Source organism: Leptosomus discolor, chromosome 1, assembly GCF_034619465.1.
Source record: "Leptosomus discolor isolate bLepDis1 chromosome 1, bLepDis1.hap2, whole genome shotgun sequence".
Taxonomy (NCBI): domain Eukaryota; kingdom Metazoa; phylum Chordata; class Aves; order Leptosomiformes; family Leptosomidae; genus Leptosomus; species Leptosomus discolor.
In genome coordinates, this window is record NC_141391.1 from 33,028,741 (window position 1) to 33,053,614 (window position 24,874).

Here is a 24,874-nt window from a genome sequence, read left to right on the forward strand (position 1 = left end):
GATCATCTAATTCAAAATAGAAAATACGTCATGCGGACAGTTGTCCCAAGTTGTGCTTGGCAACTCTGCAAGCTACAGCCAGCACAGTTTTGCTATTGGGAACCTCTCACTGTCGATGTGTCAGGAACCATCTCGTCTATTGTCATTTTTTTATGGTCAAAAGAAAACAGTGCACAGTAAAATTAACTGAGGCTAAACCCCTTCCCCTTTTTAGATACTTACTAAATAACTTGACACTGTTGAGACCATCTCAATGGGCATTAGCAGAGCGCCAATATTTTAAAGAAAAAAATCCTAAGGAAATATGACAGATATGTCATATCATATTAAGAGTCTTAGTCCTAATTTTTCTACAATCAAAAAATGCAGAATGGTGAGGGTTCATTATTTTCAATGTCTGCCCCAAAGAAGCCTGCTTCCTTCTCACTTTCAAGTCATTTTCCATAGGAAAAGTCCTGTAAGTGTTTTGGAGCTCTTCTTCAAACTAATCCAAAGAACAAAAACAATCCCAGGCACATAATTCCATAAGGCTAACCTTCAGCTGAAACTACCGAAGTCGGGTGTTCTCAAACAGTTAATGTGTAATACAGGCTTCCCTTCGTGTACCAGCAATGTCACACTCAACTTCATTCAGAGGCCTCACCCAAAAGCTAATGAAGGCTGGTTTGTCATGCTTTCACCACGTTAAGACAGCAAGGTTTCTGGGAAATATTTGGTCAAGAAGGCTCCAAAAATTTGGAGCCTGCACCTGGTCTCGCAGAAGGGCTTCGTCACTGGTGTGGGTTGTCCTCGTTTCCTCTGCACCCTGTCTCACACCAGAACTGTTGGCCCCACACCCTAGGCATTTACTCTTGCTTCAGAATGGCAGGGAAGGGAAGAAGCAGGAGAACCTCAAGACCTGTGAGTTCTCTATTGCAAGTCTGTGAAATGAAGGGAGGAAGAACTTCTATAAGGAGAGCAGGATGCCAGACAATGCACCAGACTTATTGTCTAAATACTATCAGAGAGTAAGAGATACTATCTCAGTCTTTGATTGATATGAAGCCAAGCTGTGTCCCGAAGTTAGTGCCATCACGGAAGTGAGAGTAAAATTTATCGGGGTGGCATGCAGTACAGAAAGTGATATTCTGGTTCTGGTCTGTGACAGAATCATCTTGGATGTTCTCAGGAAGAATCCCACCCCTCTCAAGAAGAATTCTGAAAGAAAGAAAGAGAAATGGAAAACATATTTTTGCTTTTTACATCTTTGCATTCCTTAAGATACTGTCATTCAGACAGCCCCTCTAACACCAATCAAACAACTGTGCCAGTATCGTGGATGGGACTTGTATTTGCTTATCTCACTTTCTTTTTTCAAATATTAGACTAAAATAATTGCTTTTACACAAGCAGCAAAACTACATTTAATTTGAACATTTGTCTACAACTCATAAACTAAAAGCATTACAGTAAAATAATAGTTGAAACCCAGGAAAAGTGAGCAGATACCATTCATTCAAAGGTATCATTTGTTGCTCTGTAAAGTACTAGTGAGTATTTTAAGATGATGAGGACCCTCACCATAATACTGATGGATAATACAATATTGATATAATTATTGATAACTAATGTGGTATTGGTCTTTTGTTCTTTCACTTTCATCTCTAGTCTACTCAGCACAAAAAAAAGTGAATGCCATGGAAATGCACTCAGTAGCCTTACCGTGTTGCTCTTCTAAGATCGATATAAGGACTTGCAGAGTCAAATAGTCTCACACACTTTGGATGAATCCTGTGAAATTCTTTAGCTGATTCGTGAGGAAGTCTATAGCAGCAAGGTCCTACAGATGGGCCCAGCACTACAAGGATATCTTTCACGTTACAGCCATATTCAGATACCATAGCATTTACTGTGGCCATCGAAACTCCTAACAATGTGCCTTTCCATCCTGTGAGAAATGAGAGGTTGAAAAAAAAATTGTATAGTCTCTTTAATATTATAGTAGTTAAAATACGTGCTATTGTTAACGGTACAAATGAATAGATATATCTAAAAATAAATAATTATCTCTAATAATAAATAATTGTTTTTTTAAAAAAACAACCCAATACATCAACAACTGTCAGTTTGCTGACATCATCATTTTGTGGAGATGGAAACTAGAGAGAAGAGTTTAGATTAGGATTCCAGAATTCCTTTTTCCCAGTGTTCTGGTTTGGGCAACTAGAGCATACCTTACAGCTCCTCTGTGCTTGAAACATTTAAATGGGAATATGGTAACAGAAATGTGTTACAGTCAGAAGTGTATTTTTATATTATGGTGAAAATGTTTTTAGTGTTATTTTAGAATAAAAAAAAAAAAAAAAAAAAAGAGGCTCAAGCTAGAGAATTGTCTGGAACAGACAGATGAAAGCCAAGCTTTGCATTTTGGCATTGTTCAGAATAGCTAGAGGAAAGCCCAGCTTTGAGTTCTTATATCTCAGTTTGAGTCCCAGGAAGGCTTTGCATTGCACAGGAGTGCATCATAATGAAGTACAGGATATGCTAATAACTTTTTCTGTGCTTTTCTACATCCAAAGACTGAGATGACTTTATACCTAATTGTCTTTATTTGTATACATAGCAACATGTGTTGAAGTTGAACATGAACTGAGGTGGGGTCGGACAGGAAGGAAAGGATCTAGGAAAAGATAACTGGAAGCCTGGCAAGGACTGTGATGTGGGAATGAAGGGCAAAACTTGCAAGATGGAAGGCAGGAGTTCAGGCTAGAGCTGGGAGGTATGCTTGGAGAAGGCAGCGGTGTAGGTTAGGGAAAAAGTGTGGGGTGTCAGGGACTAGATAAATGAAGAGGTATCAGAGAAAGGAAGAACTACAACTCTTAAGTATGGCACAATAATCAGGTTTGAATACTTACAACATAAAACTCATTTCAAGAGTGGATAAAATTCCTTCCATCCCTTCTCCCCATTAAAACCCACAACGTTCCCCTCTCCTCCCAGACAGACATGCCACAGTTCTCATTCCTCTCACTTTCTCTAACCTAAGCTTGCTATGCACAGGGGCAGGTGGGAGAGGCACAACAACTTTATGAAGGAAAGTCAAAGTTTTGATCATCTTATGATGACTCACAAATTAGAATTTATTTTGGCTAATTTATGCAAGGTAGGAAGAATTGTATGAATTAGGTTGTATTAAAAAGTTCTAGGCAGAGGCGAAACTTCCTGCCATATCAAAGGGTATACTAGCATCAAAGCTGAGGAGAAACTCTCAGCTGTGCATTCTCCTTGGTCTCATAAATACAGACTTTTTTTATAATATGAAACACCTCCCAGCAGGAAAATCGCACCACAGGATACGTATTCTACCCTAACAGTTGGGACACCCTCTGAAATCAGATATAACCCCAGGTTGCGCTAACCATCCCTGCTTCAGTTTTATTCTCATTCGGTTTGGGTCAGACAAGTATTTCTTCTGATTCAAAATGATTGTTGGTGGCATTGGCTTTACAGCCAGTTTTTACATATGAAGTCAGGGTACAAAAAAAAATTTACTGGGTTTTGGCTACCAGATCAGAAAAATAAATGTATAAATAATAATTAATAAAGTTTATAAAATAATAAAAACCAAAACAACATATCTTGGGAAACAACCTATTTTCAAGACCAGTCTTGTTTTGGCAGGATACAAACTTCACAGGTCAGGGTCTACATTGTTATGTGATCTTGCATTTATTCATTCTCACTCTGTACTCCTTTGGTTGCTAATTTATAATCCTTAGTCCAAAACTCCCTTTCCAGTGGTCTCCTAGTTATTTTAATCGCCATGATTTAAAATTCCTACCAGAATGAGCAGCACCGCAGGCTTTTCGGACAGGATCAGCAAAGAGCACGGGTATGCAATCAGCACCTGGAGCTGCTATCGTAACACCTTTCTGATTCGTAACTATTCCATCATAGGTGTCAGGCTCTGTCTTTCCCATAATACACACAGCATTAGCGTGAGCAATCTGTCAAGACAAAAACCAGAATATGGACAGCGATATGGCAGCAAAAAACCCAGTTCTGACTAATGCAAGGATTTTTCTTTGTCATGAAACACTCTTTTGCACCAACTGCTCATGCATGGAAATCAGACACTCCCTTGTTCAAATGCCGTATAGTTGTATCTGTAGAAAGCCACCACAGAAGTGGTGGTGTGTTTTTCTTTTAAGAGAAACTGCTCTGATCATTTATCTGACTATTCTGCTCTGTGGTAAGTTAAATGTTAGAATATTCTTGGAAGAAACAGTGCTTCTTCCCCATATAGTGCCAAATGGCGGATAGTTTGGATGGCTATTCCCACAGATAAACTGCCAGCATAAATGTTTTAACTGTCCTGCTTCTCACAAGTTCTTGCTGAGAAAGATTAGAACAATGCCTACAGTTTTAGCCAGTGATACATGAAGGAAGATCTGATCCATTTACATAAATCCATTGTTTGATAAGACACCTTGACTCTGTGAAATGTCTCTGGGTTAAATCCTGCAGCATTAGCTAGCCGGCGGAGATTTTCTTTAACAACAACTTGTGGGTCCCTTCGCTTGGAACTGCTGAAGAGATTGCAGGAGCTTAGAGTTGGTATGTAGGAGATCCCACCTGTCCTTGTGGTGAACCCATGTAGGAAGATATCATCTGGCAAGGCAAAAAAAGACAACAAACAATTGCTTTCAACACAAGACCAGTCCAGATATTACATGGTTTTATACTGAAGAGACCAGGAATCAGCCAATCAAGTTGAGTATTGCTTTACCTCGTATTTAGCTGTGGCATTTAAATCTAAGGACTCTAAGTTTCCTTCTTGCTCATAAACATTATCATTTGAGGCCAAGGTAGAGGGGTTTGAGCAAGAAGGAGTCTTAGTAGATTTAGCCTGACTTTTTGCAGAGTTGTGGTGCAAACCCTAGAGACGAGGTGACTCACTGAGGAAAATGAGAGTAGATTTTTAAACAAATGTTCTAAGATGGCATCTCCCAAGCTTTTTTGGCAAATAAATTATTATTCCTCAAGACTTCACAGAATCTCAAACATCCTTCTAAAGTACACTGAAAGCACCAAGAATTTCTAGCATTACTAAAAAATACTCTGTTTTCTACCATGCAGGTCATTTATTGTGGCTTCATGCACCAAATGCATCACAGCTTTTGGGGGCGCTGGGGCAGAGGGGGTCTGCGTGCCAAAGTTGAACACAGAGAGATAGTCCCACAACTGGTATTTTTACTATCTTAACAGCTAACAAGCTTAGTGACATATGCAGAGTTGAGATTAAAAAATCTCTTTTATGTAGCATGATCCTTTCAAAATCACAGTCAAAATCTCAAAGCACAATGAAGGCAAAGATGGCTTTAAGTACCTCATGTTCCTTTCAGGTTCTGGATCATTTCAGACATATTTTTAGGGAAAGACAGTTCCAGATTTTTGCAGTAGCAAAACTCTCAGCTTTCCCCTGAATCCTCTGAATCATGAGCCCCCATAATCACACCGCTTGAGAGACATGCTGCTGTAAACTGGGTCATGCCATGGCAGGGACACTGAGACATCAGTCTGATTAACCAGCCATCCATGAGGCTGCAGACCAGGAGAAACTCCTGTCCTGCCATTCCAGAAGATGATGGTAACTCTCAAAGTGTGTAATTCCCACACAGAGGGAAGATTTTACTGTCTGCAGCAACGCTCTCACTAACCCTGGGCCTCTCTTTCCTCTGATCATGCCCCAGGCCTGGAACAGACTTGCCAGTCTTTTGCTGTATCTCTGTTGACACTTCCCCCTCTTACAGCGATACCCTATCATAACATCATACAGAGTTACTTGCTGCTTGAAGACATTTCCAAATCCTACCCATTTTGCAATTCCCTTGAAGAAGTATGCTTGGGAACAGTTTCTGTGAAATCTATTAGCTGGGATTCATTTTACCTGGGATCAGGAAAGATCTGAGGATGGTGAGTTCCCCTTTCAGGCTCGGCAGGCTTTCCAAGTACATCTGAATCTCACTTTGGATGAGCGCCACATCCTGTGCAGGAAGCATTTGCCCTTCACTCCGAGGTTCAGCTATCTGTAGGTTTTCACAGTCAGATGCCACCTGTAAATCCTCAAATTCAAACTGGTACACTTCTGTAAAGAAGTAGTCTATATATACTTTCATTACGTCTTTTCTTAAGGTAGGAAGAACAACTTTAATGATGCTTAGGTCTTTTTCATCCAGTCTTTGTTTGATGGTGTACAAAGCAGCAGCTGTAGTCAGAGCATGTACCACCTCCAGTCTTTTATTCAGACTCTGAAAATCTCTCAGAGCTGGAAGCAAGGACTGTCGTTCACCGTTCCTTTCACCCCCCTGCCTCTGGCAACACATGACATAAACAAATGGAGCAGGGATGGAAGAGCACTTCTCGATAGTTTCCAGCGTGTTACGTAGTAATCCTTGGATGTTGTTCTGCAAGTTGGCTGGTAGGCTGAACAGATCTATCAGTACTGCTTCCGTCATTTTCCAGGATATTTAAAGATTCTTACAACTGCCAGTCAGTAACAAAATACAAAAAAAACAAACAAAAAGGCAAGACAGCATCATTAGTTCAAACACAGAGTTATGTTATTAAGGCAACATATTCAGTGATACTGTGTAGAGAAGGTGGCATAGCAGTAATTACTGTCTTAAGATTTCCTGACTGCAGAAAAAGAAACTGCAGCAAAAGTAGCGGAAAAGGAAATAATTACATATTTATTTAAGTATTTAGGAATTTCCCTACTACCCCGCCTACCTCAGGTTTTTCCCAGGTCAGGGATGATAAAAGGTTAGTACGTAACATTAGATTTATTGTATCAATTAACCCACATTAGCCTAATGGATCTTCTTGACCTCTGACAGCTGGGCCCTCCTCCAGCTCCCATGAGGGGAATCAAATACAGAGGTCCCTCAGCTTGCTGGGACTGAAGGAGTATCTGCAACCACTTTTTTGTAAGCATTTTACATACTTATCGCTGAGGTTGAGCTCATGACTGCTACCCCTCCTGGCAGCAGGGGTGCTGCTGGGCTGTGAGCGCAATGACATCTTTCCCACAGGCTTTCACAAGACTTTTTGCACTTCTCCCTTTTGTGTTACCAAAAGTATTGACTTCCTAATTTCTGACTTCTGTGTGGAGGGGCACACGATCGGTATAGTTTTTCTTCTCATCACGCACAGGAACTCAGCACAGGTTACTGAAACTTTACCTAGTAACGCAAGAAGTACACAGAACTGAATGAAAATAATATAATACCGTGCACAGCTTCCTGCCTCAGCATTTTCACCACGCTAGCTGCACTCTTTGCTCTGAAACCAAGACATGTTAAGCTTATGCAAAATCACCCTGTAGTTCATGGCTTGTCTTGTGCCCTGTGGTGCAATTCCATTTTTTTGGTGGGGTTTTTTTGGTTTTGTTTGGTGGGTGTTTGTTTCTTTTTTTTTTTTTTTTTTCCTTTTCTGGACTTTGTCGATCCAAGCCCAGCTAAGCTGCCTACCTGTGGAAACTTGTCAATCTGTCTCTTCCTCTCTCCCTTGCTATGTAAGCCTATTTTACATATCCTCTAGGAAGTGTCTTATTTTCTTTCCTCTGTCTCTGATAATTTTTCAGTTTCCAGTGCAACCCTCTGGAGCTCTGGAAGAAAAGACTAGATGTCTCTGCTTTGGGAACCTTGAACAGACAGCTATACAGATTTCATGACTAAGCACTGTGCTTGATCTAAAAGGAATACATGCAGCTTTATCATCAGTTGTAAAACCCCATAATGCTTTAGCGTATTCCTTAACACCACCATTTTTTTTGCACAGTAGCAAATTGGGTATGAATATTAATTCCTTTACAGGAAAATTAATATTTTTTCAGGAACAAAGGAATTGAGAATCTTGTAAGTCTTTGAAATCAATGCTTTGCTACCAGAACTAACCATAGCAGACAACGTCTGGCACTATTTTCCTGCCCTGAGCCCTCATTGTCCTGTAACCACTTGCATTCTCTGGCTTCACAGCACTTCATTATCTTGCAAAAATACCGCTTCTGTGTGTATTTGAGGCCTGACACTATGGTGGACTTGGTGTCCTCCTTGGCATTTTATGGTCGACAATGGATTCCCAGAGTTTCTACACTTGAACGAGAGGTCAAAGACTTTTCTGGTTTTAATGGATCATTTTTACAAAAAACATTCTGTATTTTTTTCATTGTTCTTTCCCCCAGACTGGAAGAAAAATAATCCTGACTGAAAATTATGTTTTCCTTTCTGCGAGCTGAACGCTTACAAAGATTAATCAGTGACTATCAAAACAGCTGAAATAAAAGTATCAAAATGTGACAGCAGATAAAAGCATCTGACATCTGAGTCTTGATCTTGCTCAAAGTATTATTTACATATGGCTGACAACAGCTTTTAGAGAAAACAGCTTCCTAACAAAACGGTGTTGAAACAGACTCGTGTCAAAGACCATGACTTGGGAAATCAGGGTATTTCCCTGCCTACCCCGACACGCTCTATGTAAGAGCATGACATGATCCCTATAATCTAGATATAGCAAGTAGTCCCAACAAAGACAGTGCAACAGCAGGGTGTAGTGGAAAAACAGATTATTGCTCCACTTCAGATATGTCAATAGTGAAAGGTAAGTAGAGTTTGATGCTATCCTCACTTCCCCAGAAAAGTACCACCAAAGAAAGGGTGGAAGGAAAGTGTTTGCAGAGGGAGAGGTAACTGCCTGCATTGTTACTAAGTTGTGTATGTATTGCAAAAAGTCCACAGGGGCAATTATTGGGACGCACACAAAGAAACAATGGGGGTGATTCACCCTCACAGCCTTCCAGTTTTGCATCACAGAGTCCTGCTGAGGTCAGTGGTGTCAAAAGTAAATTGGCTTACAGTCGTAATAAAATTTTTTGACTGCTTTCTAAGTCCCCCAAACAAACCCCTTCTCAAAACACAGGCTTGCCAAGTACAGCTATGTTTTAGGTTATGAGAAATGCATACATGGTAACATGCTCTACGGTCCTGGTGCTCCATAGAAAGTCTCACTGCACATAACTGCATCACGAAACATTAAGTGCATTTATTAAGGAGTTGCTCGTTTCAGCACATAATTCAAGGCAAATATTTGCACAAACTTGAAGCCAAGGCCACACATTAGGTGTTTCCTTCATTCTCTGGAACCCAGTCAGTACAAACAACTGGTGGGTAAAAAGGTTTGCTTGCACAGACATCAAGAAAATCAAAGAAAATGATAGGTAACGAAGAGAGGAGAAGTGAGGAGGGTAACAAGAGTGAAAAGGAGAAAGGCACAGTGAATACAGAAAAGAAAGAATGAAGGAAACAAAACCAGTCTACAGAGAAGAGACAGCTCCGTGTAGAAAAAAAGATCCTTTTTGGGTCTTTCAAAAACTTTCAAAACCCCTAGAAATCTAATTCTAAAAGCTCAGTGTTGGTCAAGACAACTTCCTGCACCTTTGATTCCTACTGGTCACCTTATCTTCTTACAGAAATGCAGAGAACTGACATCATATGGGGAAAATTAAAAAGGCAAGAAATATTTAACATCTGCCAGAGAGAGACGCCCAGAGAAAGAAAACAGGCCATTAAAGCAGTCCAGATGAGCAGGGATAAGTACGTATTTGTAACAAAAGTTCAACAACAGGAAAGACAAACGAGGGGGGGGGGGGGGGAATACATAAACCCCTCTTAAACCAGATTAAAATAAAACATTCTGCCTCTCTTAACTTGGGGGTATTTACACAAGGTTGAAGGAATCAGCACGTAGAATGAAAACACTGAAGTACATACAGTTTTCATAAACAAACTCAAAAACACAGGAATTTACTTACACAGGTAGACAATCCTTTTAAACTCTTGAAGGAGAACATCTGATACAAACACACATTACCAGCTTTATATATCTCACTTCCCACTGTCTGTCTTGCAGATGATTTGTAAAAGATGGAAATTCCTTTCCTAGGTAAGACTGGAGTGGGAACCTATATTTCTTCCTTATGATGAGCCCCTGCTCTGCTGCTGTCAGTATCTACAGGAAATAACAAACTGTACTGAAAGGCACCAACATGATTAATTACCTGGGTAGTGTTAAAGCCGGAAGCAGAATTAACCCAGCCATGTAACTCGCTGCTGTAATCGTACGTTCTAATGCATCAGCTTTGCACAATCTCAAACAGACTCGGAAATGCACAGCACTGCAAAACAGAGTAAGAACACGAAGAAGTTTAAGGAAAACTTATGCAGACTGAAAGAGCTTCCTTTTCTGAACTGTTACTGCATGTTCCAATGAAGAATTTGGCAGTCTGTCAAGAAAAAGTATACTCAGAAGCACCCAGATAGAGAGGTTATGAGAGGCCAGTCTTCAGGGCCACAGGCCCAAAACAAGGATGCTGATTTCTCCTAAGAGCAGTCAGAAATTTCGCAGAGCTCTGTAAAAAAGTCTGTATGTTTTGACAGGACAACGCAAAGGTCAAAAGGCAAGTGGAGGAATTAGAGATTTGTATGAGGCTTTGTCCAAGAATTGTATGGTAATAAATATGTTCCTCAACTGTGCTAAAAACAGTCATGACAGATAAACATATGACAACTGAAAGACAAGAAAAAAGAAAGTAATTTTTTCAAGAACAGAAGAATTAATAAAATCAGATTTCCTGTGAGTTGCTGTCCTGTGCCCCCTGACCCTCCCTTCCCTTGAGCTCCAGTAAACCTCCATTTCTGCCAGGTCCAGAACACACCTTGGAAGTCCCCTGCTATTTCCCCTCCAGCTTTTCCATCCAGCAGAGGAATGAGGGCTGCATTCTCCTGGCTCTCCCTCCCAAAGGGAACCGATGCAGGTATCTTTTCCTTCCCCACTCAGACACCTATTTTTATGAGGTCTGCAGAAATCAGTTATCTCTGAGGCTTTCCACTCCACTGTCAAATGTGTCTTCTATTAATAAGCATTAATAGAGGGACTTGATGGAGAGAGACCAACACAACCATTTTCTTTGCTTCACTCAAAGGAAAAATAATTACTGGGGTTATTTTTGGTGCAGAATGCTGAGAAAGGATAAGGGTATGGTCAGAAAGGATATAAAACAATACTGAAAAATGACAAATTGATATTATGTCTCTGGCCTAAGTATTATAATCAGCTTCTGCTGTTTCAAAAAAGGGCTAAAATAAACAGATTGCATGCAGAGATAAGCAATCAAATTGTAAAAATTGTGGGATTTAGGGTTAAAATTCCTTAACCCGGAGTTCAGAGGAATACGAGAGGGTGAGAGACAAGCCAGTGGCTCTAACAGGGCACAGTGCAGAGCAGGGGAAGCTGGGCCATGTAACCGCACGGCGCTCAGCAAAACTTACGTTCTCTGCAGCGTACATCAAACACTAACAAAGTATGGCAGACAATGCAGTTTAATACAATGAATTAGGTAACGCTGGGAACTCAGAAGCGAAAAAAAGCTCAGCAAAATCGCCTCAGCCACAGGGCGAGCCAGGCCACGCTGCTGCTACGGGCCCCGCCGCGAAGCACCCACCCATTTTTGACAGGCTGAGCTGTTCCCTCCGTTTTTCCTCCGCCTCCTGCCGTGGCCAGCCCGCGCTCCCCGGCCCTCTCCCGGCTCTCTCCGCCCCTTGGCCGCCGCGAACGGCCCGCGCTCCCCTCACGCCAACTCCGCCGCTCGCCTTCCCCCGCTGCCGTTCTCCGACGCTCCCTAAGCCCCTAACGCCGCGCAGCGGGGCCTGCCCTTGGCCGATGCTCCCTGGCCGTCGGCGGGCGCCGCCGCGGTTTGGGCGGGAAGGGGCGGGGGCGGGGCGGCCGCTGCAGCCCACCCGCCCTGAGGGGGTGCGAGTGCGTGAGGGGGTGCGAGTGCGTGAGGGGGTGCGAGTGCGTGAGGGGGCGGCGGGGACTGCCTTGTTCGTCTGTCGGGGCCGCTGGAGGGTTGGGGACTGTGTGCCGCAGGGGCCGGCCTGCTTGGTGTTGGGGGGTGTGGGGTGCGTGAGCGGGACAGAGGGGAGAAGCGAGGGGCTCCAGGACAGCCGGTGCACCAGCCCTAGGCGTAGAAGGGTAGATGGCGGTTTGCTAGTCCTGGTTGCCAACCTTCAGGCACAGTTCGTGGGGCGTCTGAGTGCCGTTTAGTATGGTGGGCCTGAAGATGAGTGCATCTGCGCCAGGCTCCTTGCATTTTCTTGAGAGTGCAGTGTCACTTTTTATGACAATACAGATTTTCTTCATTAGTCTATCCAAATTGATACAAAAATAGGACTAAATATTTTCTAATCGCTGGAGGGGGTGATCTTTACAGTGATACTAGCCTGCGACTTTTCAATGTGGCAGCGTTCTCAACATTGTTTATCTTACATTATAGTTTAATAGTTCATGTAGTAGGCAGTTGCAGTGTGGTAACAGCAATAATGTAAATATTCAGGCTAAATATGCTCTCATGCATTTACAATGATCTTAAGATGCTTTTAAGAGCTATGACTATATTCACAAACTGAGGAACTGACCTGTGGAGAAGCCAGAAGAGTGTTGCAATACTTTATTTTATAAAACTTTGCATGAAAGGATTCTAATTCTCAACCATTTGCTTTGGGGACCCACCCATCAGTAACCTGTTCTTGTTAATAAAAAATAACCAAATTAAATAATGTATTGATCTGAGATCCCATAGGACAGGCCTTAATATTGTTCTCTTTTGTTAGCAGTTAGGAATTAAATAGACTGGTAATAAAACAATTCACCTTTTTTTTTTTTTTTTTCATCCTTACAGTTCTCCACTTTTGCCTAAAATGGCCAAGCAAAATTCTCCACCACTAACTGAAGTTGTAAAACAAGTTGCAGAGCAGCAGCATTCACAAGCATCAGAGATAGAAAAAAGCAAAACAGTTCTTTTCCAATTGCAGGTAATAAGCCTTGTTTGGAGTAGTTTAATTTTTTTTTTTTTTTTTTTTTTTTTTTTTGTTAGATGAGGAAGTATTCGTATGAACAAGAGAAGCTGATAGTACTTTTTTTTTCTGGGTGTTTGCATTGAAGTGTAAGGCAGCTGTTCTGTTCCTCTGTGTGGCGTTTAGGCTTAGCCAACACTGTGTATGCATATTGTTATTTGTAAGGCTGCAACGTAGCCAAGACTATATTAAAGCAGGTTTTAGCAGAAGCTTTTATTTTTTTTTGGAAAAAGCCAAGCCAGAACAACCCCCCCAAAACCCCACAGGGATAGTAAACACACAAAAACTCAATACAAAGTTAGAGCTCTTTGAATTTTTCATAGTGATTTCCTGGGAAATTAATAGGGAAAAAAGGATTTTAAAAGTATCCTTTTGGGCAGATTTTCACCAGACTATCATTTTTTTTGTAGAATCTTTTTCACACAAAGTGTATGTTTGAAATGGGTGTCCTAAATAGTCATTAAGTGCTGGTTTTGTTTAGTAACATTTTGTAGAACACTGGATACATGCAGTTTAGAGCCCTAGGTAATTGTTAGCTCATTTATTTTCATCCCTTTCTACACCTTTTCCTTTTTCTTTCAAAAAAAAGCCCACACCCTTGGATATTTCATACAAACATTAATGTTAGCAGAACAACGAAGTTAAATAAGCAGTCAGAATGCAGAACTGCTTTTTCATCTTTACATTATTGCTGTATATGCATGTCACAGAAGACACACAAAACAGTGATCTCTTTTCCAAAACCAAAGGTCTTTGCCATTAATATCTTTTGCTTTCCTGTCCTCAGTAGATGGTGGCTGGCAGTGATACAAATCTTGCTAAAACTGTAGCCCATGATTTCCAAATTAAAAGTTATGCAGGAACTTTTTGTTAACAGTTAATAATGTCTTAATCTGTTTTAAGACATTGAGTAAGAGATTTCATAGCACTCTTAATGCTTCCATTAGGGAAGAGATAATAGGTGACATAAATCATGATGCTAATTCTCTCACTTAATGCTCTACTGTTGGCTGTTACTTTGTGTGGGATTCATCATGGCTAGCTTACATCACCTACAAGTCAGATGTTAAGCCTGTATTAGTCATCTAGGCTCCCTTGCTAGTCATCGAAGAGAGACAAACATTTCTGAGGCAGCAATTCAGCCTTCCCGTCTTAGATTTAAGTGTAGACCTGCTGCTTAACGACATGGTTTAGTGGTGGAGTTGGCAGTGTTGGGTTAACGGTTGGAGTTGATGATCTTACAGGTCTTTTCCAACACCTAAATGATTTTATGATTCTATGATTTAGTATGGGGTGTTGAAGTACTACTTTCTGGAGTCGTTCACTTCTCATCAGTGAGAAGGTGTAGAGGCCTTTTCAGGACTAGATGCATTTTTCTTAGGGGATTAAAAATAGCTGAGATTAATCCTACTCTCAAATACTGCTGTGATGAAGGCAAAATTAAAAACTTCAGTAGAACAGGCGAGTTGGGCTCCATCACCCCAAACACCCATCTGTGTGTTTGTGTGGGTTTGTAAGTGATTTTTGGCATCATTAGTTATTTTTAGTCTGATCAGGACTTAACCAGATTTCAGCTCAAAACAAACATTAGGATTGTTTTTGATCTGTCACATCCTATGTATCTTGCAAATACAAGGAATTTAAAGTTATTTCAAGGATGCTTTATTTTGTATTTTAGACTCAGGGGAGAAGTCTAAGACCGTATTCTTGCATTGTGCCTCTAAGGTGATGATTTTAGGGAGTGGAAGTCTAATTATCTTCCATTCAAGCCACATTGAACAAGTGAAAAAGAAGACTGTTGAATAAATATAAATTACAGTGTTTAACTAGATACCTAGTATCGTCTCAAAAAATGTTCTTAAGTGAACACTGAAATATTTTACAGGCAAAGTTTCAGGAACTAGAAAAGGAAATGAATTCTATTCTGTTAGAAACGAAGACAACAGAAAGGGAAATATATCTGCAAGATGATGCCATAGAAGTGACAAAACATCGCTGTGAAAGTCTGGAGGCCCAAGTCAGAGCCCTATATTCTGAAAATTTAAAGCTGAGGCATGATGCAGAAGCAGTACAAGAAGAATTTGAGATGACATTTGCAAGAAATAATGAATATCGGGAAAAAATAAAGGCTCATAAACATCTCTTTTGGGAGATGGAAAGTAAAATGCCAGTTATGATTGAGCTTGCTAAAAAGAAAGCTGTTGTTGAAGAATTAAAGATAAAGAAAGAGGACTTAATGCGTGATCTCCAGAATCCAGAAGGATCTGTTATAAAAGAAGTGCAGGTACTATATTTCCTCATTGATTTTTTTTTCCTTTTGTGTGAAATAATTTTGGCATAGTTTAGCTAATACGATTATGATGTCTAATATGTTTACAGTTCATGAGGGACTGACTATGGGGAATATAGATAATTTATAATGCTACATTAATTGAAGAAATTTTGACTTCAGTATGCAGTACAAAAAAATTGTCAGCCTTTGTTTTCTGTATATTATTGTAAAAGTCAAGGTCATTCTGTGTGATTGAATGAACTCGGCTAAGAAAAAAATTACAGAGCTGTAAATTAAACTAGATCATTGCCAAACTAGTTGTGGGCTTCTTTGAATTGTTGGATAAACTTACGTGGACACTTTTCAGAATTCTGTGGAACATTGCCATGTTGTTCCATTTTTCATGTAAAAGCACAGTATTCTTTTAACTTTGTTGTCAGGTGACAAACTGTAGTTGATTTTTGCCAACAGGGGGTAGATTTGATGAGACAGTGATAGAGGGAGAGAGGAAAAATGTATGTGGTTTGGTTTTCTAGTCCAATGCTGCTGTTTCTAGCTGACTCTAATTGCCATACTTATTAAAAACTACCATGTAGGAATGTTACAACACAAAACTTACCAATACATGAACAAACAGAAGCATGAAGTTAAAACGGGCTCACAGATTTCAACTCTGATGCAACTTGCATTACTGAAAATCTGGTGTTACTCTGTTCACGTAAATTGATGAAAATTTGGTTGTACAAGCAAATCTTTAAATACTGTTGAATAAAGACTCATTAACATTGTATATCCCTATGAGAAAGAAAAATCGATCTCAACTATTACATTAAATATTCTTTGACTTTGCAATAACTTACATTTAAGAGCACCAAAATGAGTTAATATTCCTGTATTGATCTAGTTGCTTGTATATTTCAGATAAAGAGTGTATCGTAAGTATCTAAAGCCATGTTAAAAATTATTTTAATTGCTAATTTTAATTAAAATGCTTAATTTAATTATTATTAATTATTTTAATGTGAAATTGTTTGTTATAGATCTTTATCTCTATTAATGAAGTGAAACTGTTAAAATGTGACATTTTAAATAAGTTTAGTAGATGTACTGTACAACTTTTTAAGGAGGGGATTTCTGTATCTTGACTTATATCTGCAGGAAGAAATTACACTTTTAAAAAGGGAAATCACAACATTGAAGGAGTTCATCAATAAAAAAACAGGTTTGCTGGAAGAAGAGAAGAAAAAGCATGCTAAGCTTAGAAAAGAAATTGAGGTGAGCCATTTGAGTAAAATATGATTACAGTTCTCTTAACAGAATGTGGTTAGTGCAAATGAAGTTTGAAGTACTTTATACACCGTTGCTGGCCATACATTATTCAAGTATGTACAGTAACCACACTATCCTAAATTCTTGATACTGATAGTCTTTCTAAAATTCAGAACTTAGTTGCTATCATGACAGAAATTGACGTTAAGAACATTTTTTCTTAAGTCTTTTAAGAAGGAGTTCAGCTGTGAACTTTTGGAATCATGTCCTGAAAAGAAAGGCCACTGAATGGTAGTAAAGCAACGTGCACAGTTTTTTATTTCTGTAATACTTTAAATTTCACTGCTGACTTGATTATTCATGGCTTCTCTCATGGTTCCTGAGAACTCATCAATGGGAGAATCAATTGCACCAAGAAAATGGACTTCCCATGAATCTCCCTAATTTGAGCTGACATTAAATTAGGGGTAACACAGCAGCTCCTAATTATCTGCCAAGATAAAATTCTGATAAATAGTTAAAACCTTCACTTTTTAAATAGTGGAACTATATTTTACATTTTGTTCCTCACAAAAATACTTTGTATGTCTAGATAGTTTTTAGTTTGGAAGCTTTACATCATTTATCTTGTTAGTTCAAATAAGTGCCACAAAATTTAATGAGCAAAGCTTGATAGTATAAAGATTAACTGATCTAAGGTTAGCTCTATTGCCCGTTGTAAAATGTAGGAGGAAAAAAGAATCATTTTTCATATGATAGAGAACAGCAGAGAATTTTTAAACTGAAAAGCAAAACACAGCCGCTTTAGAGTAGGTCTGTGCTATTCAGCATCTGAGAAAATATTTTATTATCAAGGCAACATCCTCCTAAGAAAGTTCTCTAAACCCAAAGTGAAATTAGGCAGCCTAAAAATAATGGTCTGTTCTGTTATCAAAATCAATTTAATTAAATAGTGAAGGTTAACCTGTTCTTCAGTTGTTTGGGTTATACTATCTTTTTGTCTCAGAAAGAAGTAGGTTTAGAAAAGGAATCTTTCAGGGTATTAAATGCTCCCTGGAAAACAATCTGATCTGTAATATAAAAACTGACAATGGACAGGATGAGACATTAATACCTGTCAGTCGTCAGCACAACTCAGGAAAGAATACTCAAGCCAAGCATGGGAATAAAGTGAGATACTTGGCACATGGATGAGGTTGCATTGAGCTGCAGTGATGGGATTCAGCTCCAGACTGCTGACACCTAAATGTGGTTGGTTGAGTGCAGAGGAGTCAGACAGATTCCCGTTGTAATAACTGGAAGTGTCAGTCAGTGCAGTTGATGTGTTCTAGGGATCCGTTCAGTTGGCCATAGGTAGGTGTTTACAGTAGGGTGATCTGCATAATCTGGTCTTTCTAGACTTTATAGTGTGCATTGGCTAGATTTCTACTGATCAAAACAGGAATGTAGACACGTAGGTCACACATCCACTTCTAAAACTGGGTGTCTTAATCTGGAGACTGACCCCACCTCAAGACTTCAGCACTTGTCATAGGACCCTCTACGTGTTGTGTGGATTCTCAGCTTCTAGCACTGCATGGGCCAAAAGTGACTGGGCACCTTATAACCTCGTGAAGTTCAACAAGGCTGAGCACAAGGTCTTGCATCTGGGTTGGGGCAATCCTCAACATCAGTACAGACTGGGTGATGAATTGCTCAAGAGCAGCCCTGTAGAGAAGGACTTGGGGATATCAGTAGATAGAAAATGAGCAGGCAATGCGCACTGGCAGCCCAGAAAGCCAGTTGTATCCTGGGCTGCGTAAAAAGCAGCGTGGCCAGCAGGTCGAGGGAGGCTATTCTCCCCTTCTACTCCACTCTGGTGAGACCCCACCTGGAGCACTGCATCCAGCCCTGGAGCCCCCAGCACAAGAAAGACATGGACCTGTTGGAGCAGGTCCAGAGGAAGGACACGAAGATGATCAGAGGGCTGGAGCACCTCTCCTATGAGGACAGGCTGAGAGAGTTGGTGTTGTTCAGCCTGGAGAAGAGAAGGCTCCAGGGAGACCTTATAGCGGCCTTTGAATATATAAAGGGGGCTCATGGGAAGGATGGAGAGAGACTTTTTCTCAGGGCCTCTAGTGACAGGACAAGGGGCAGCCATTTTAAACAGTTGAAATAGAGTAGATCTAGATTGGACATAAGGAAGATATTTTTACAATGAGGATGGTGAGACATTTGAACAACTTGCCCAGAGAAGTTGTCATGATTGGAAGTGTCCAAGACCAGGCTGGATGGGGCTCTGAGCAACCTGATCTAGTGGAAGGTGTCCCTGCCCATGGCAGAGGGGTTGGGCTGGATGATCTTTAAAGGTCCCTTCCAACCCAAACTGTTCTGTGACTGTGATTCATAAATTTGCAAAGAGTATTTGAGCTCCCAGGTTCCTGAGCCTGCAGATACAAGCAAGTCATCCCATTTGATTAATGAGGTTTTTGTTGCTGTAGGACTTCTGGAGCCTTGACTCAGCAATGATTTTAAGCACTTGTCCTAGTCTCCCCCGATGCCACCCTATACTTATATGCCTACAGAATTCCTGTTGAAGTCTCATCAATGGCTAAGCTGGCACTCAAACAGAATGCACTGACTCACAGCCCTGGTGCTCCCACTTCGCCTCAGTATTATTTCTGGTTTCCCACAAAGGTTTCCCCCACTAAGCACATCATGCAGGAATGTAGTTCAGAATGCCTTTCTAAAGCAGCTGCATTTTGAAAGTTAAAAATTATTGATAAAATGTCTTTCTGCAAGGAAATTTGTGCTTAAGCTTCTTTTTCTCCAAGTAAAGTCAGTCATACGACATTGCTAATTAATAAACCCTACAGTTAATTCAGAAGTGGAGTGCTTCTCATCAGGCAGGGTACTGACGGACTTTTAAGGCAGCTTGTAGACCTTGTCCCACTCTCTCTCCTGAGCACCACCCCCACCACTCAGCTCTTTATGAGCAGAGAGTACTCCCAGCCTTGGACAGCAATAGCAATGTCAACAATAAATCAGGGTGGTTACCTGTGGAGAACAAGGCTTCAGTCATAAAGACTAATTCCAGACATCCACAAATAATAGAAAATAGGGCATTATGTAAAAATAATAAGAAAAAGAAAGCTCAAAAGACTGTCTGTTCCCCTGCTGCCCTCTTTCCCCCATACCAGTGTGTGGCTATATTATTCTTGGTAGATGCTTTTCTATTCTGTCCTTGAGGGATCCCAGTGGTGGAGATTCTGTGACTGCCCCGACAATTTTTTCTAATGATTAAGTTACATGTACACAAAGCCCAGTAAAAAGAGCAATGTTCTCTCTCCCTTCTGCCTAGGGAGTATATTGGTGCCCCCTGCCTCAGCAGATGTGCCAGACAGTTTCCAATATTGATGCTAGAGACACATTTCTAAAAAAAGCAGATAATATTGATCATAGATGTTTCAGTGTCATACAACACAGTCCTAGTGATGTCCAGACCCTGCACACGCTTCTTCGTATGCGTGAATCTGACAGCATCCCTTGTGAAAGATTATAGAGGAGAGCCAGGCAACACGAAGAAAGACAACCCATCACCGGTAAAAGAAGGCCGTGCAATTTATAAAACATTAGCGAGGGAGGGAGTTAGTTAGACATGAAATGTAGGCAGCAAGGCTCACAGAAAGTCACTGGCGATGCCGTAGTTTGATGCAGCTGTACACCATCATGTGTGTGTTAAATACAGTGTAGTGATGTTTCAATAAGCAGACACAAGAATAATTATACACTACCACTCATATGCCATTCAAACTAGGGTAAGTAAGCCCAAATTTTCATTAAGTGAATATCCATGATTTCCTTTTTTATTATAATGAATGTTTCATGCTTTTACACTTCAGAATGCAAATCTTCAAAGGGTCGTCTGCGGCAGCCGTTCTTCACATAAGGCAGCAACGGGGGCAAAATTGATACGGCACTGCATTGCCGCAGTACTGCCTTTCTGAGAAAAACACACCTTTGTAAGGGCAGTGCCACAGTGAAGGTGCTACTACAGCCCTCTAGGTTACCTTATCTGTATTCTAATTAATACCCAAACACACTTGTCAAGAAATTAATATTTCTGCCTTTCTCACTCTGGAGCCTGAAATCTTCCATGTACAAGGTGCTGCCACAGCTGTGAGATGCTGTCTCTTGGGTGGGGTTCACTATGTTAAATTTTAGACATCTGCAGAACTGATACCCACATTGAACTCCTCACTTAAGGTTTTAGTAGGACAGATCTTTTCTTTCGCTTAGTGGGCAGGAGAGGCATGATTTATATTGTCCTAAAGCAGATATCTGAAATAAGTCAGATTAATTGCTTCCGAGATGTCTGTGTCTCTTCAGCAGCTGTAAAGTGAACACAGAATGGTCAAATGTCAGAATCTACACTTAGACCGAGTTAGGTGAGCTGAACCCACCTCTGTAAATAGTTTTACTTTTTTGAAGTATTTATTTTTTTTCTATTTTATTAGGTACAGAATAAAAGATATGATGCTATTCTAAAACGTTTGCATTGCCAACTGAACAAACTCCATTCCAATAAAAGACAATGGCACTGGAACATTCAGCAGTTGGAGAAGAAGGCAGCAGATCTGCGAAAGTGTCTGGGAGTAGCGGAGTTACAAAGTACCGTATAAAACAAATCTAACAAAGCTACGATGTGGGTAATCTTTTCCAGACAGAGGAGTTTTTTTTCTGGAAATACTACAAACAGTAAATATTGCCCAATAGCTGGGCCAGGGCTCAGTGATTTCTTTCTTTTTAAAGTTTTTCTCCCTTTTATTCTGTGGCCTAAACTAGGCTGTGCTCAGTCTGTAATGCTTTGGAGTAACTTTGTGTTTTTTTTTTTACTGTAGCCAGAGGCTGTTCAGGAAGAAAGTTATTAACATTTCCAGGTGTTTTCAAAATATGTGGCAATTTTATCTAAAAATTCCTTTGAAGTCAACCAAATAAGATTTGTGGAGTTCCTTTTTATTTGATTAGATCTCTGAAGATTAAGATCTACATTGTTTTTCCTACAGAGAAATTGGTATCGGTGTATATTTGCATTCTTGGGATACCAAAATTCCAGATCTTTTATCTTCGTCCCTTATTATTGCAGCCTGCTAAGGAACTCTGAAAGCTCCCATGGCCCATATTTTACTGTGTGGCAAATTCATATAGAGGGTGAATTACAGCCTGTTTGCCCTATATCTGCCAGGATGTCCTAGCATGGGGCACAAGGAGGACATAAGCTGCCCAGTTATAAAAGGCTTAGGAACAAGTGCACTCAGGACGGGGCTTCAAATAACCTGACTTCAACTGGTCTGACGTATCTTAGCAAAGAGGAATGAGGAGGTAAAGAGAGGACTGTGTCTGGGCAGCTTTTAAAGTGGAACAACTCACCCTCTAGAAATAGGAATGTGTTATAGCTGATTGATTACAGAGGAACTTACTGGGTAGAAGATCTTAACTAGCGCTAGCCGTCGAACGTGTAAGGGCTTAATGTTCGGTAAGGTGATTCTTAACATAAATGACCACCGATTAAAAATTCTTGTTAAAACAGTAATGAACAGCAGACATTTTTCTCTGCCTTCTTTTCATTATGTGCTTGGCATTTGAGGAATGTACAGTACTTTCTCTGTTCTTATACTTCAGGTAATAGTTCTGGATGTACATAACCTGTAGCAATTATCTGTTCTGCGAAAGTAGATTTTTATTTGAGATGTTGTCTTGAATAATTTAGATTCATCTTTACTCCTGAATGTAAAATGAAGATTTTAGCAAATTGAGTATTTAACATGGAAACTGTTACAACTACCTATGTATTGTTAGCTTAGGAAAGCAAAGTTTAAAATGCAATGCTGTTACTAATTGTGTTAGAACATGCATATATTCATACATTGCCTTTCAGATGTAATTTCACTTATATAAAGTTATTTTAAGCAATATGCTGACTCATGAAGGCTCTCTCTCAACATCATTAGACTCTCAGGTTTGTTTGGCTTGGTCTTTTTCCTTTGCAGTACTATCAACCAGGCTACTTTCGTTAAAACAATAATGTAGAAATGAAAACCTCCATATCCTATGCTATGGTAAAAGTACTGTGATACGAATAATTTGCTGGGTTAAAACTTTTCTAACCTAATTTATTTTAAAAGAAGACAAAGAAAGGCATCTTAAAACTAACCCCTAATCTCAACTACCTTTCTGTTCTGAAGTGACTCACGCATTCATTGATTCGAGTCCAGAAAGCGCGCATAAACAGTGAGTGTTATCATGTATATGGTGCATTACTGTAACATTGCAACTGTTTATCCCCACACACAGCGAAATAGCTTGCGTTTGATTAATGTATATCTTCTAGACAGGGACTCGAAGAATTGGACTGTTTGCTGCCTTATTCATAGTTTCAGTGATTAACTACTCTTCTTTTGTTTAGCATCATTTCTAATTTGAATTTATTCAGCCATCTAGTGAAATGACTGTACTTTATATCCTCTCTATAAAAATACTTACACACTGTCTTCTTGCTGAATTCAACAGATGAAGCCTTCCAAAGTTATTGACCGACAGGTCTGACAGAGAACTTCGGCTTAAGCTATGCCCCCAAAAGTGGCACAACATCCAAAATTCTCAGGTTATTAAGGCAGTGCGCCCTTAAATGTGCCTTTTGCCACTGATATTGTCTTGTTTTCATATTTAATTTGTAATTATTTCTGAACCAGAACAGTCAATGCAGCAAGATATGTTTATTAGCAGCTACACAAATGACTTCAACCAAATGTACTTTGACACTTATTACCATGGTTATAATACCACAGTTTAACCTTGCACTTTGTTACCAGCTGAAAACAATTCTAGCAAACAATCCAAACCTTCTAACGTGAAAAAAATTAACCTTTATTTTTCTTTTTGACCTATGAAGATGTTCACTTCTTTGGGTATTAGGGCAGTTTCTACATATCAACACACGTACAGCATGATTCATGTCAAATAAATACCTTAGATCAACCTTTTCCCTGTTCCTTTTCATAAACCTCAGTAAATTTTAGTATCTCACATTACTTTTCTTGCTCTTTTGTACATGTGTCCAACTTGTTTAGTACCATTTAACAAAGGGGAATACAAGAACTGTATGTAATACTCCCATCAGTGCTGTATGCAGAGGAAAGATTGCCTTCTCCTACACAGAGACCTCCCCTCTCATCCAAGGCCTAAGTTGTCTAATACTCCTTTTTACTCTGTACTTTGCAAAAGAGCTCACGTTCTTGTCTTCTGGGGCCCTTGACCCCTTCAAGGGATCTCAGCTATCAAAGGTATATTCCTCCTTTTTCCTCAGTGTAAAACGTGCTTTTTCAATACACATATTTAAACAAATTAAGCTTATCTTAAATTATGTCTCAAATACTCTGGTGGCTACAGAGGATTCCCCTACATCTGGTAACAGTTGAAAAAGAGCCCTGGCCAGTTGCGATTCCCTCCAATTCATGTCCTGGTTTTCCCAAGAAGAAACTCAGCCATGCAGGCCAGAAGCGAGCTGCTGCCTGGTTTAGCCATATCCCCGTATGAATGATAGGAGCTTTGGAAACTAAAGCACACCTCAGCTTTCCTGCCACAAAAAGTGACTATAGTTCAGTTACGTAATTTCACTCTGTATGTTTGTGCTATGTGTAACTATTTTGTTCTCATATAGTTAAAAAAAAATTATACTAGAACTAAGTTTATCTTTAATTCCATATCAAATAAAAATACCAGTATTGATCTTAATACCAATACCTGTGGAGTCCTACTGAATACCCCCTTTGTTGGAGCTTCTTTAACAATTACCTGTGGAAATGTGTGAACCAGTCTTTAACCCATTTTACTTACTGGCTTTACTGGCTGTATAGAGTATGAACTCTTCAGTACAAATGCTGTTTAGTCCAAAGTCAACATGTTGCGAAAAGTCTGTTTCATCTCTGAAATAATTTGTCATAAGGACTCTGACTGTTTTTGTCATCCTGCATCACTGTCCTAGTTAAAAGCCACAATTCTAATCGCTCTTCCCACATAAACGCACTATTTATGTGTTTAGCTCCTCTGCCTTGGTACCTGAGTCTGTTCATCTCTGAAAGAAGCTTTGGTCATCCTCAGTCCCCACTAAACTTGTAGAAGTTTAGTCACTGAGTACACCTGAAATCTGCATTCAGTTATTTTGTATGCTAAATGCCACGTTTATATGGATCAAATACATTTTGCATACTTCTGATTAAACAGAACTTCGTATCATACACTATTTACATATTTTCCCATGTGCAGCATTTCAAATTTAGCATTTAATATTTAACAGATAATAAATATAAGAAAGGCGTAAACATTTTACTAGTCAATTGCA

At 39.9% G+C, this 24,874-nt stretch overlaps 2 protein-coding genes across 2 annotated transcripts in view; one reads left to right on the forward strand and one right to left on the reverse strand.

Annotated features, from left to right (window-relative positions):
* Window positions 1-1,016: 1,016 nt before the first annotated feature.
* LACC1 (laccase domain multifunctional purine nucleosidase 1) lies at window positions 1,017-6,497 on the reverse strand. Its single transcript, XM_009950578.2, has 5 exons — window positions 5,930-6,497; window positions 4,469-4,650; window positions 3,821-3,986; window positions 1,702-1,927; window positions 1,017-1,197 (listed from the first exon to the last, which is right to left on the reverse strand). Exons 1-5 carry the CDS (start codon window positions 6,495-6,497, stop codon window positions 1,023-1,025), a joined length of 1,317 nt encoding a protein of 438 aa, XP_009948880.2. The 3' UTR covers window positions 1,017-1,022.
* A 5,263-nt stretch (window positions 6,498-11,760) lies between these two features.
* The window catches only part of CCDC122 (coiled-coil domain containing 122), a 33,947-nt gene continuing 20,833 nt past the window's right edge, over window positions 11,761-24,874 (forward strand). Inside the window, exons 1-6 of the mRNA XM_086478640.1 lie at window positions 11,761-12,143; window positions 12,779-12,911; window positions 14,839-15,237; window positions 16,384-16,500; window positions 20,991-21,144; window positions 23,226-23,283. Of these exons, the coding sequence (XP_086334766.1) occupies window positions 11,761-12,143; window positions 12,779-12,911; window positions 14,839-15,237; window positions 16,384-16,500; window positions 20,991-21,144; window positions 23,226-23,283 (1,244 nt within the window). The remainder of the gene's footprint in view (window positions 12,144-12,778; window positions 12,912-14,838; window positions 15,238-16,383; window positions 16,501-20,990; window positions 21,145-23,225; window positions 23,284-24,874) is intronic.